This window comes from Semicossyphus pulcher, unplaced genomic scaffold (genome assembly GCF_022749685.1).
Source record: "Semicossyphus pulcher isolate SPU_LCO1_2020_fin unplaced genomic scaffold, fSemPul1.0.p SCAF_10, whole genome shotgun sequence".
NCBI lineage: Eukaryota > Metazoa > Chordata > Actinopteri > Labriformes > Labridae > Semicossyphus > Semicossyphus pulcher.
Window position 1 is genome coordinate 17,905,668 of NW_027211604.1, and position 14,389 is coordinate 17,920,056.

The 14,389-nt window shown below is 41.9% G+C and overlaps 1 protein-coding gene across 2 annotated transcripts in view; it reads left to right on the forward strand.

Annotated features, from left to right (window-relative positions):
• Positions 1-2,136: 2,136 nt before the first annotated feature.
• Positions 2,137-14,389, forward strand: part of LOC138597786 (glucocorticoid receptor-like) — a 77,522-nt gene continuing 65,269 nt past the window's right edge. For both annotated transcript variants that reach the window (XM_069669302.1, XM_069669312.1), the window contains exons 1-2: positions 2,137-2,600; positions 4,491-5,767. In XM_069669302.1, the coding sequence (XP_069525403.1) occupies positions 4,500-5,767 (1,268 nt within the window). In that variant the 5' untranslated portion in view covers positions 2,137-2,600; positions 4,491-4,499. The remainder of the gene's footprint in view (positions 2,601-4,490; positions 5,768-14,389) is intronic.

The following is a 14,389-nucleotide window of genomic DNA, read 5'->3' on the forward strand; positions in this document are numbered from 1 at the left end:
GTTACATAAAATATATTAAATTATTAAACAAAAGATATTTCCAAAAGCAGACGGGCAGCTAACAGTCTGTGCCTGTGTATTACATGTGTACAACATGTATGTCTGCTCGGCTCCAGCGACTCGAGGATCGTGTCTCTTCTTTTTAAAATTAAAGGTAAAGAACATTAGAAAGCTAAACGTCAGCCTGTATTTGTTCTCAGCACAGGTGAGTGTACATTAATCAATGAATATTCACAAGTCTCTGCAGCAGCAGAAGCAGCAACAGCAGCACATTCTCTGACTCTAGTGTAACCTACTATGCATACAAGAGCAGGCTATATTACACAACCACACTAACATACTTCTCCACGTATTCCCAGTTGTACATACATGCACACGAAGAACCACATGTCCAGTGTTTTTATTATTTATCGGTAAATAGGATCACCCATTGTTACCCGGCATTAAAAACTCACAGTGTTCCCTGCGATGTTTTGAGAACAGTGTGGTTTTCTCAGGCCCATGGGGAGCTCCTGCCTCTCTCCAGCCACACTAGCTCTTAATGAGACATACACATGCACAGGACACACTCTGCTCCTTCTAATCGAATGACTTGCATGGAGGGCCACACCTGCCCCCCCCCCCCTCCTTTCCCACCGCCCCTTTTCCTTTTTCCTTTCTCTTCTTTTGGCTGTTGTTTTTTTTGCATCTGCCCATCCTGGTTTCTTTTTATGCACATAAAACAGCAGGAGGTTCTGCACCTGTCTGCACAGCCTGGACCGTCCAAGCCAACCCCCCCTCCTCTCCCCTCTCCTCCTCTTCTCTTCTTCTTCTTCACCCTGAGCTGACTCTGCCGAACACATAACTCAAATTACTCCTTGTTCTCGTACGCTTAAGTGCCATGAGGAAAATGTATTTCTAACAAAAGACCTTGTCTGGTGGAGGTGAACAAAAGAGTTATATCACAGAGTTATAGTCACTGAAAGGTCACTCGCCTGTTGGTGTAGCACTCAAGCAGGCCCTTTAAATGCATTAAGAGGATTGGGACCTTTTGAACTATGCTTAAAGATTATCTATGACGAACAATGTTTTACCTCTCATGGCCTATTTAAATGTGAGAACTGTAATTTCTCTTTGCATTTCATATTCCTGCAACTATTAATTGATTAAAGTTATCAACAAAGGATTCATTAAAAAAACGGTTTCTTCAGGTTTCTGAAAGGCTGCTGGCAGTCAGTTTGACCTTTGACCCCTCACTCTCTGCTTCAGATTCCCAACTACTTTGTTGAGCGCAGAGAACAAGCTGGCCTGGGAAATGATTAATGTCCTAATCTTAAAGTGCTACAGGCATTTTTCCCTTTATTTTGAAGGTTGTTTTTGCCTCTAAAGTTTGCCTCTGAGGGAGGTAATTTAAACTTTTAACTGGCTGTGGTCTGGCTTCCTCTTTTTTATTAACAGCTTCCTGTGCGTTTCTAGTCTGTCAATCTGAGTGTGATTCTCAGTTGCTGGGTTTTAATTCTAACAGATTTCATACCTAATCGTGATTACATGTAGAAAAAAATAGACTGTCCTCCTTTGCTCATAACCTCATTTGACCCTCAAAGGGTCCCCTAATGAGACCTTGAAGAGATTGGTCGCATAACCGTCCTTGGGGAGGTATTAAAGAAGCCGTAGCACAACATAAGTTACTGCCTGTAATGGCTCCTCAATCCCTCCATGCCTGGAGGTTAGCGGTGGCCGACGAAGACACGTTTTGACAGATTCCCCAGCAGAGAGAGTTTCAGTAGGGAAAGGGGCGTTCACCGGCAAGTGTCAAACTAACAGCTACGTCAAGCTAACACAGATAGAGAGACAGGTTACAGGAAGCTGAGGTAGTATGTCCTAAACTAAAAGCGTGAAAGCTCGTTGTTAAACAAATAACTGAATAAAAATGTAGTTTTTAAATCTGTTTTGGTAAAAGTGCTCATTAATCGGCCTTAAACAAGTGTCAGGCGTTAATTTCCCCTCAAAAGGCAAATGATGTACCTGTCAATATGACAGTTGCAAAAACAAAGCTCTTATGTTGAAAGAATAAACCGGAAGCGCATTATTTGTTCCGTGTACCTTGACACCGTTTCACTAACTGTCCGCCATGCCCTGCCTGAGTTTGCAGTTGAGTGCACCAGGGCAGCACAGCCGTCTTATATAACTTTAATACACTCACGGGTTTAATGGCGCAGCAGCGGACTTATGCGCCGCAGATTTGTCGATACATTGCGGATTTATCGTAAATATTGCGAGCAAGTGACCGATCGATGACTTTTTCCTCCTGCTGGTGATGTGCGTTAAAAGTTATCGACTGATCGGCGCACACAGTGAAACTCGGCAGCCCCAGCTATGTCAGCCACGGTGTCGTCTTTAGTTAGAAATTAGTTGATATTTCGGACGATGTTTCCCTGCCACACGGGGGGAGAGGCAGCAACAAATCCAGTTGACATTTCATCACGCAACATTACCGCAAGGAATAGGTTTCATTTGAGGGCTTGACTGTTTGGACATAGCGTTATTTCTCACATTTTCCCCCCAACTTGGACTTACAGGAGATGACCTAAGCGGTGGAGTGCATCCTTCTTTCACCACAGGTACTGTCCTTTTTTAGATGCAAACACTTGTCTTCTCGTAATAATGCTTGAAAATATTATAAGAGGTAAAAACTGGTTGTGTCCCCCGTGGTAGGCCGACGATGAGCGTCCCCGCCGCATTGACAGCTCTGCGCCGGTTTACACATTAACAATATCACCGCGAGCGCTCGAAAGAACCGTCTACTTTATGTGTTAGAAATAGAAAATGTTGCTAAAACTTAAAACGAAAGGCTGCTGTTAAGCCTCTCCGGCCGTAGGCGGGCGATCAGTGCAATTTCCCATCGCAGCCAACAGGTTGCACTAACACTGTGATGATGTGTTGAGCGGTGGGAAAAGTACAGTAAAGCAAGTCAGGAAATCCCAAACTTTTTGTCATTACTTTAACTTACCACCGAAATTCATACCTTTCTCTATTTTTTTCTTTTATCAAATAAACAATTACAGAAGATTTAGTCAAAAATCGTCTTCCACCATAGATCCGTCTGTATTGTAATGTGGGCGGGGAAAAGTGGTGAAATCCATGAGCAAAACATCTTCCAAATTCTTCACCAAGAGAGAGCGATAACGTGAAAAACCATGCCTCATGTTTTTGCACTGACACCTAAGAGCCCCACGGGACCCTAACACGTGCTGGGACTTCACTTTTAGCACCACCGTGCAGTATTAGTGCAAAGGAAGTGCTGTAAACCGCTGATCATATAGCACCATATACTGTATCATGTATGTGCTGCATGGAGGTATGTCTTCTAGGAAGACTGTCTGTCACGACCGCCGCGTGAGGAAAACAACTGCTAAAATATGGCCGATCAGCTTGTTTCATTGATCATTAAATCACAGAATATAATCCAGTCGTCTATGCGTTACTTCAGAGTTACATTTTTATTACATTAGTGCATGTAAAAGTTCAGAATTCACTGAGCGACAAAGGCCTTTCTGTGCGTGTTTGTAATATTCACACTGACTAGGCGCAAGTGTCAGCTTGAGCTTGCTTGGTTACTTTCTGCCCCTTTTATCATTGTTAATGATCAACAGATAATTTGTGAGCTGCAGAAGCTGCATAAAGCCTTCTTTTGCTTCCATATTATTTCCTTTTATTTAGTTAAACCCACTGTATTTCTTTATGTTGCGTTTAATTCCGTATTTTGTAAATTAAGTTTTCAGTGTTAATCTGCTTTCTATTGCAAATGGAGATCGACAGTTACTGGTGACTACTGCAAATGCCCAGAGGCCCACTGTGGGTTAATCTCTTTCGACAGATGTATGTTGCTGCACACACATGCTTGACTGTATGAGGGACTGTCAGTGGCACTTGCCTGTAACACAAGTTATGCCTGGGTATGTCTTGCGTTCAGAAGGGGGCATACAGTTCAAAGAATTAACATGAACATTGTCGTCATGTATGTAGTCATGTGCAGTATCTTGTGTTATAGCTATGGTCTGCTTATTATTTTTCTCTGGTTTGTGCCATTTGTTCCTCTGCTGTATTGTTCCAGTGTGGGTGTGAGAGAAGGAGATGGCCTGTTTGATACAGCTGCTGTCATTTCTCAAAAAAAAAATTATATATATATATATATATATATATTTATATATATATGTAAAATGGCGTGGGCAGAGGCACAGTAGGAGACCTGAGCATTGCTTTTAAACTTTGCCTGTGTGTAAACACATTTTTATTGCAGATGTTTCAAGACACCTTTTCCTCTAAAAGTTTAATGTTTGCTTGAAAGAAAATGAAAGAAAGAAATGCTTTCTTTTTTCTTTCTGGACTAGTTTCTGCGTATTTATCATCTTATCAAGTGTCAAGTCGGTTTTAAAGCCTAATATTATCTTCTCTCTTTTTTTCCCTGTGTGTTTCGTGCTCTCTTTGACTCACCCTCAATGTCCTGTCAGGATAAAGAAATGGATCAGGGTGGACTGAAGCGCAACGGTAATCGAGACGACAGCCTGACATTTGGGGAGACGGGAGTCGGAGTAGGCAGAGACACAGGTGACACGGCTGGTTCACTGCTCCAATCCTCGGTGCACCTTCCCAGTCCAGGGTCTCTGCCCCAGTCCTCAGTCGCCCCGAACGGACAAGGTGGAACCAAAGACCAGGGCGAGTTTGGAGGCCTCTTTGAGTCGCCGCAGCAACATATCCTGGGCGAAGGGTCTGACATGAAAGAGGGTAAAATGATCAGAATGCAGAAGCAACAACAGCACCAGGATATCGGTGTGTTCAACATGGAGGACAACTTGTCGTTGTTGAAACAGAGTATTTCCGATCTCGATCGGACATCCACCTCTGTCATCAACACCTCAGTCTCCTCCGTGTTGGGGAACCTCCCTCTGCCCGACCTTTTTCCCCCACACATCAAGCAGGAGGGGAATTTCTCTCTGGATAAAGACTTGGGAAGTTTCGGCGGACCCACAGGCGTTGGTCCGTGCGATTTGGATGGTAACAGCAGCCGCCTTATCGAGGACGCTGAGATTTGGCAAGACCTGGACCTTCCTAGCTCTCTGCCAGAAATCAGTGATTTTGAGTTGGATTCAGAAGTGGCACACTTGGATACCATCCTTCATGACAACAGGCCTGGTGGTGGTCCTGTCAGCGGTCCTGTCAGCGGCTTTCTAAAGGAATCAAAGCCTCTCATGGGTAACGGAGTAAACTGTACCAATGTGAACGGGACGGACCAGCAGCACCAGCCCATGCACCACCATCATCACCAGCAGCAGCAACACCACCAACTTCTACAACACCAGCAACAACAGCTTCATCATCAACAGCAGCCACCTGTGTCACTTCTCTCCAGCGTCATGATCAAGGAAGAGAAAGATCCGGACGACTCTTTCATCCACATCCGCACGCCTGGTGTGGTCAAACAGGAGAAGCAGGACGGCGCTGGTTTCTGCCAGTCGCAGTGTCTCCAGAGCAGCATGAGTTCCCTCCATGGAGGAGGCCCCATGTCCTCGCCTATGGGCGTCGGAGCAGGGCCTAGCTACCACTACAGAGCCAGCGCATCCTCCACACTGGGCCTACAAGACCAGAAGCCTTTTGGCTCGTACTCAAACCTGCCTCTGGTGGGGGAGAGCTGGGCCAGGTTTGGAGAGTCGTCCGGGATTCAGAGAGGCGACGATGGGCTCCCCACTGCTGCAAACTTGGCAGCTTTTTCTGTCTCCAGCTTCACCAGGTAGGACACGTGGAACTACTTTTTCCTCTCTGTGTGTCTGTGGCAGATTTTGGTGTTTTGCTTTTCTTTATGGAATAATTTACTTTCTTTGGTCATCTGTGTAATCTTTGCTACAAAAACTGTGCGAAAAATGTGTTGATCCGACATGAGAAGTTATAATTGCATAGTTTTAGAAACATGTAAACCGTGAGCTGAGCTGCGAAGTCTAAAGAAGGCACAGAGTATCTTCTCCTCAACAAAGAAATCACTTTGCTTTTTCCTTTTGCGCTCTGGCTGCCGAAACCACAAAATAAATATGTGCTGATCTTTGCTGATGCTCCTGAACTCAATTGAGGTTCACAGTGATGCATCAGGGCACTTCAGTTCCCTGCACGACACAGGGGAAATGAGAGCAGTTGGTTCACTCCAGTGTAATTCGAGCATAACCGGAACACTTTATAAGACCCCAGGAAAAAAAAAAAAAGAGTCAACAGGTGTTTTTCTGTGTAACTTTTTTTGTGAGCAAATTGATAGCACCCTTAGGGCGGTGGGCATCTGGCGCTTATCACCTCCAACAGGCAGACAAAGCAGGGCGAAGATTCCTCCAGTTCATCTGCAGTGCATCACACGTTAGGAATGCCGAAGCAAATTTAAAAAAGTGGATTCTTGTGAGAGGACGCAGATATGAGAGAAGGTTTTGAATTGGAAGACTTTTGAAGTTTCAAGGAGTCAGTAGGGAAGAATTACTGTTGTGTAACGAAGATAGCGCCGATCACCCTGAAGATATGATTAGGGAGTATAAATATTCAAACCAATCTTGTGGTTTTTTTGTGTGTCGCAGTTTGGGTGATTCCATAACCTAGAGCATTTTCAGGTTTTGCTTGCTCAGAAGAGCAAATAAAGGTGAATGATTCATGAGGCCAAGTGATGCAGTGTTTCCATGCCTCAATTAAAATTGATAACAAAAATGTAGTTCTCTTACTAAGTTTGTCCATGTTCCACCCTCTGGTGTTTTTCCAAAATTGTGCTGTAACACGGCGCTTGTTATAAAGATATTACAGAGTTACGTAAACTGTCGTCCCACAGGAAATGATTCATGAAAAGAACACAATATGTGCATCCTCAGGATGCTGTATGGTCGTGTGTAATGTGAGGCAATTAGTCCTGTGAGAAAGTCATGTATGTGCAACACAGTGAGAAAGAGACTGTCTGCCGGACACGCCTCACTTCAGCCTGGAAATACTATCAGATCACTGAAAAGGCCGCGAGTAGAACGATGAAAGCAGGAGGATTTATTTGCTGCTTTATGAGCTTCTTTGTCAACAGGGATTGAAAAGGCAGATCACAAGATGGTGGTCGATCAAAGCGGGGTAATAATGCGAGTCAGTCGGTCCTTTTGAAAGAGCCATCGAGGTGTTTGTCTCAGGCTGCTGCTTTGTAAACAAGTCAAAGATGAACATGGGTGTCAGTGACTGTTATCTCCCTGCTGTTACGCTGACATGCTCCAGGCCTGTTGGGCTATTATTCAGTTTAAACTGTGGAAAAGTCTCTCATCTTTCACAAGTGCAGACTGCTTGTGTTTTTTAAGCTCTTTACTTAACATACCACAAAGTCTGAACTGATGACAGAGCTTTGTAGAAACACGAAGACGGCTGGTTAATAAGCTGCTATTTTAGTCAGTACATAACATTTTCCTGTTTTCTTTTCTGTTCTGGCTGATTTATCACTTGTTACTGTAATCACACAAAATATAGTGTTGTTTTTTTATAAACTGCATTTGCTACACATTCATTTGCATATGCCAGGAATGTGTGCCATAGTGCATTTGTAACCGAGCTACTTCCTGGAGATGCACTAGCATGGCGTATGTTTCATACTGTGTCCCTTTGATATAGGGCTCTGCAGGTTTTAAACAGCGCAATGGAAAGACCCTTTTCTGCACTACTTAACATACAAGTAAATGAGAACAGACCGATGATCATAATGTTCGGTATTTTAGATTTACTGATTACCAAATATCCCATCAGGCCTAAATTACATTATCTAAAGATGAGACAATTATCAGACCTAATTTAACCTCCTGTTCAGCGTGATTACATAAGATGACATTAAGTTAATGACTTGAAATGCAATTTTGCATTATCTAGATTGATTTCAAAATAAAATCTAATTATAATGATACTAAGGGAGCAAGTAATGATCATTTCATTATCTTTTTACTATTTGATCTATAAAACGTCAGCAAAGAGTGGAAATATGCCACCGTTTTCCAAAATGACATCTTTCAATGTTTGTTTAGTCTGCCAACAAGAACAAAACATATTTCAGTTTAGTGTGTCGTAGGACAAAGAAAAGCAAGAGATCATATGGAACAACAGCATGCAGATTGAATTTCTTCCTATTTAATAACTGATCAGGATCATTTTAAATTCTCTCTGGAGATGACAGGACTGAGGCTGATATGGACTTAAGGTAATCTCTACTCGATTACTGTGCTGGGGTTTTGTTTCCAGCCTCTCCTCCTGCTCGGGACTATTAGGATAGTAACCCTTAACAGAAAGTTAACTACAGATAAAATGGGAAATGGTAACTGTACTTATATAGCACTTTTCTAGTCTTTGCAACCACTCAAAGCTGCTTTTACACTACATGTCACATTCACCCATTCACACACACATTCACACACTGATGGCAGAGGTTGCTACATAAAGTGCCCAATTGTCAATCAGATATCACATTCATATTGTGCAATTTGGGGTTCATTGTCTTGCCCAAGGACACTTGGACATGTAGCCTGAGGGAGCTCAAGACGACCGACTCTGCCACTGAGCCACAGCCGCCCCAGATAACACATGAGCTGTGTTGTATCACCCTTGGTGACCTGTCTGCTCGGTTCTACAATCTGTGTTGTAATAATGCATTAAAAATAAAGTATAAAGAACGGAAGACGACTTGTCGCAGCTTTGCATGAAATCAAACACGTTAAGTATGTTATATATTAAAGCTGCACGATATTGGAAAAAACTTAAGATCACTTTTTGTTCTGCAATATTTATTAATATTATTGATTTAAAAAAGACAGGAAATTATACCAGATAAATGCAGTGTGTTTTCATGTTCATATAAACAATCAGACTTTTTATTATTTGGGACTTTTAAGTCTTCTAACAAAACAGAACTTGACGTGTTTCACTTAATTTGCTTCACTATCGCACGTCCTGCGATGTGACTATTGCACATGCGCACATTGTAATTGTTAAATGATATATCGTGCAGCCCTATTATATATGTTATGAACATAGCTAATATTGTTTTGTTAGAGTCTTTTTGTTTTTAAGATTATTTTTTAGGCCTTTCATACCTTTACTGACAGAGAGGACAGTGGATAGTGTTGGACACAGGGGAAGAGAGAGTGGGGATGCCACTCGGCAAAGGACCGAGGGTGGGAGTTGAGCCCGGGCCACCGCATCGAGGACTGTAGCCCCTGTATATGGCCACCAATTTAACCACAGAGCTAAACGGGCGCTCCCGAGGTGCCTTTAAGTACAAAGGACATTGTCAGAATCAGAATCAGGCTTTATTCTGCTAAGTCGATTTAATCATACAAGGAATTTGTCAAAGTGTTTTTGGGGCATGACAGTGAACATTGAAACGGAAATAATCCTACTGTTGAGAAAACTTAGAGAGGATTAAATAAACTACATAAATATAAAAGAATGATATATATAATAATATGTACATTATATCCATTCGGTACATGGAAGAGCATTACCATAAAAAGTAAAGAATCTGCCCTGCACATTCACAGCACATGCTCTCATGTTCTTGCATTGGATTGCAATATATCTGGTCTACGTGTGATGCTGTGCTTGGTGTATCTCAAAGTATGAATGAAAACAGATAAATGACTGGCTCCGTGTGAGTTTCCCTAGCAACAAACTCCATATAGCGTACTGTAAATGAGTGAGCCCACCTCGCTTTTTTGGGGGGAATTTTCTGCACAGTTGGAACACAGTTCGGCTCGATCACGTTGCTTGGCTCGAGCCTTCAGTTATATAACTGATAATCAAATAGACAAATGCTGTTGCTTCATGCCCAGGGTGAAATGAGGCCCTCCACGCATTCTTTCAAATTCTTGGAATAGCATGTCACTCATTTAATCACTTTTTATATTTTTGTTGAGATTTATTTATTATTTTTTCTTTATTTAGCTGCATCTCATCTTCTACATTAAGCAGATTTAACACACAGTGCTTTGCTTTCTCTTTGTTGCGCATATTAATCTAGTCTTTTGAACTTCCTCTTTAATTCTTCTGAGTTACACAGACAGTAAAAGCGGCTGCAAAGTTGATGTTAACGCTGTGCTGCGCCAGTGTGTGCCAGAGCAGCAAGACAGACTGTGGCCTGTGTGTGTGTGTGAGTGCGCGCGTGTGTGTGTACACAGGGATGCTGGGAGGCCACGTGTACAGATCTGCTGTAGAGTGCTGCTGCTTCTCTCTCTTTAGACTGTCATTCAGTCACTTTTTTCTTCTCACCTTCTCACCCGTGACGGGCCCCTCAGAGCTCTCCATATTTTACAGAGGCATGCACAAGCTGCACGCACAAAGATGGCATGCAAACACACACACACACACACACACACACACACACACACACACATGTTAGAAGTGTGCTGCTGATTCTGCAAGTCAAAGGAGGAACACTCATTTTTGCATCATAAAATACTTAGACTTTGTTGTTTGCTGATGTTTCCTGATAATATTGCGCTGGTTCAATGGACTCTTATTCAAATAACTGTTCAGCATATGTAAACTTTGCATTTTTTTACATTGCCTGAAGGCCTGCCATGTGTTCCTTCTTACGGTGCAATGGACAAAGTTTTAGTTCATGACCTGACTGTGATGTAAGCATCTTAGCACTTGAGCTACTTTAACAGCACATTATACAGGCCACGTAAGGATCTCTAACATGCATGCAAATATTCTAAGATTTTAATTTGTTCTACATTTTAGATTTGCATACAACAACAACATATTTTCAATATATATACAGTATATGCAGCAACTCCCTGCTACATAATGTGGCCTTCTGCACGTATAAAGCAGCCTGAGAATGAAGTGGACGCTCTGCTCACAGTTCTGGAGACTGATCCAAGGGGCCAGTAGAAAGGGGAAGTTATGCAGCAGAGACGTAAACATGAGTTATAGTGATGGATTTATGCACTCAGGGGGTGTGTACCATTAATAGGAATTAGCGAGTTAATAATGATGGTGATTATGATGACGCATTGGATGACGATTTCTATTATTATCAGCTTCTTAGCTACACTGATTAGCTACACTTTCTGCATGTCTGCACCTTTTTTTTTTTTTTTTAACACGTTCCTGCTTGTTTAAACGTTAACCCGAGATATCATCTATGTAGTTGCTGGGAGTTGCGACTATATTACGGGGTATTATCCGTAGGTGTCTTGTGAAGGGAAAACAGCCTCAGGCAAGACTGGGGAACTGAACTTGCACTCACATCAGCGTTAGTGAAGACATCAAATCTAACAAACCAAGAGCGGATGCTGTGATTGTTCAACATTATGGTTAGTTTCAGTGAAATTGCCTCATGATGATGATTACATCATTTCATAGAACTCTGCTGTCCAAATGAATGATTCTGAGCAATTTGAATTAAACATTAAACACCCCAAATTAGTTATAAAAGGTTTTCATTTAGGAGGTATTTTGTAACTGATTACAGTGAAAACACAATTTATTGGGGAAAAAACAGCAAATTTATTTTAAACATGTGATTCTGCATTTATGTACTGCATTGTGATGAATACAAAAAAACAATATTATTATTGATTATATTGATTTTTAGCATTGAAATATAGGCTACCTCTTCACCAAACTCTGACTTAGTCCAGAAAGTCAGACGTCTTTTTCCAGGTTTTAAATAAAGTTTTCCAACACCACACTAATAACACTGCTTGCCGCCCAGTGTACACATCATGTAGGGTGCACACATGGAATTTTCAAGTCCTACTGTAAGTGTCCTCGATAGTCACAACAGGTAGCCAGGCAGAAGGCAGATAAAAAAAAAAGCCAAACTAGGTCAGACTCATGTCTGTTGACTCAGTTTCCTGGACTTGTAATCTCTAAGATTATGCCAACCTCAATCCATGTTGTTTGTTTGAGTTCCTGTTGCTTAACAGGTTTAACCTTTGGTGTATGCAAGGCTACATTTCCCTGCTCTTTGCCTTTCACTGCTTGATTACCACTTTCTCGTTTTGTATCCATCCTCTATATACAAATACTCACCCAGCCAGCATGCTACTCATTCATAGGGGACATAAACATCCCCTCTTAAAGAGCCTGAGCACACGGCGGTCATTGTCACCTCTGATCATCAGCCAAGACAAGTTTCCTAACAAGATGCTCCTTTATTCTCTCATTGTGACCCTTCTTCCTTGTTTCTCCCTTGTTTGCCCCCCCCCCCCCCCCCGTCTCCTTAGAAGTGTACTGTACCGAGTCTTTGATGTCGGCTTGGGTTGGGGTCACAGTAGTGCAGAGAGCCAAAGGAGGTCTAGGCTTTCTTATCAGCCAAGCCGTTTCTTTTTTAAGGCTGTTTTGGTGGCTGCCGGCATGTTTACGCTGGTGTTAGGTGTCATACATATCCGAGACCTGTGTAACAGACCACATGATGGATTTAGCCTCTTTTTCCTGGAAAAAGCTGCAGTCTCTGCTATACATGGAGAGAAAAACATTAGAAAGCAAAGTAACACATACATTCAAATAGCTCTTCAATAGTGCTCTTTTTGAAGAGCTTTTCAGAGAGCTGTCCATTACTGAAGTGAGTTGTAGTTATTAGGGAATTTGTAATATATTTGTTCATGGTGTGTTTCTGCAAAGCTTCAAACACAGAATTACACAACGGATTCATACACTGCAAAAAGAATTGTGTACACGAGTCATCGTGTATTTTATGTATTTTCTGCATCCTTGAACTACATCCAAAGTATGGAATTTTGGTCACATGACAACAGGCGGTTGTATATTAGGGATGGGACAAAATATCGATGTCAGTCATGTAATAGGACACAAGACCCTGTTTATTTTCCAATAATGGCTTGCTAGCTGTACATTATCCCCTGAATATATGATGATTTTAAAAGCTACATTAGAAAATTGTTACAGCTTAAACTTCTTTATTTATTAAGCAAAATCTTTCAGACCGAGTGGAGAAAAAAGTCTCTTAAGCTTCCAGATCTGCCAGCATTTTATAGCTTAGTGTTCTTTGAAAAATCAGTCTAATGATGCTCTGTCAAACAGCCAGAGTTACCTCTTAAGGATTCTCTGGATTTCCATAAATTCTGCATTGTTTTTACTCACACATTTGCTGTATGTAATGCACGTAACACCCACATACTCTGCACTATGAAGAGACAAACATATGCCCTCACAAATGCCTCGTTGCACATCATGTGATGGCTGTGCGGTCGGGGGAAGCTAGCTGGGAGGCAGACTCTTCCTATAGACTACCAATACTCAGAAGAGGGTTTGAGAGCTCTAGCAGGATTCTTTCTGAAGCCGTCCTTGTCTAATGAATTTTGCGATGGCCATCGGCTATGCGATAGTCTTCCTGTGAGTGCATATCTGTGCTTATGTCATAACTTTAAGGGCTTACTTTCCTGTGTAACCTAGCTCAGCTGGCAACCAGAAATTGGCAGCATGACGGCGATAATGGGGTCTGTTTGTGATGGCGGCGGTCTGTTTCTTTCCCTGCTACGTTTACATGAACAATTCTGTGACAAACTGCGCTCAGATATGTCAGCAGTGAGCATAAATATATCCCTGACTGAAGTGATTAACTGTGCTCAATGAACAGAGGATTGTTCTTGTTATGTTTGGCGACAACTCTATCAGGAAGCAGGAAGTGTGGAGTCTAGTTGCTATAATGGGTCAGACTGATGCCCTCTGTGACCTCTTTGGACAAAGTGCCGTTCTGGATTAGAAATATATACGTATATTTACAATGTTTCACTCACATTTAGACTATATTTGTTTTACCTGCAATCATGTTTACTTCTAAGTAGATCTTGTTTTGGAGAATTATCATACGGTGCATCACAATTGCGGCCATGTTTGCCTTCTGCTTTGTGTTTAGCATGTTTTAGTGTTAGCTTTCTTTAACAGGTCTAGCATTTATGAACCCATATCACAGTGTGCTAAATAGCTTTTTTTGTATAGTGAAAGTTGTGCTTGGAAGAAACAAAGAAAAACTCTTCTACATTCAGACAAAACCACATAGAAGAAAAAAAAACAGCAGCTCCTCCAGAAGCAGCAACAACAACAAACGAATAGGTGATGGAAATTAGCATAACCAAAAAAACGTGCAGCACGTCTCAGGGTTTTCCCCAGGAAATTGGTTAGTGTGGGAGGTTAGCTATGCCCCCACATACACCTATATAACAGCTAAACATGTCTTTTTTTCCCTACATGCATAACATATAACCTTTCATTAGATCACACTGTTGGTTGACAAAGTAAAGAAAAAAACAACAGAGCCTCGAGGCAGCTTCAGAGCTGGTAATAGTCATGCTAATGGTGGAAGGAATTTCATATACGCTGATTTAAAGGCTCCCATAGGTCT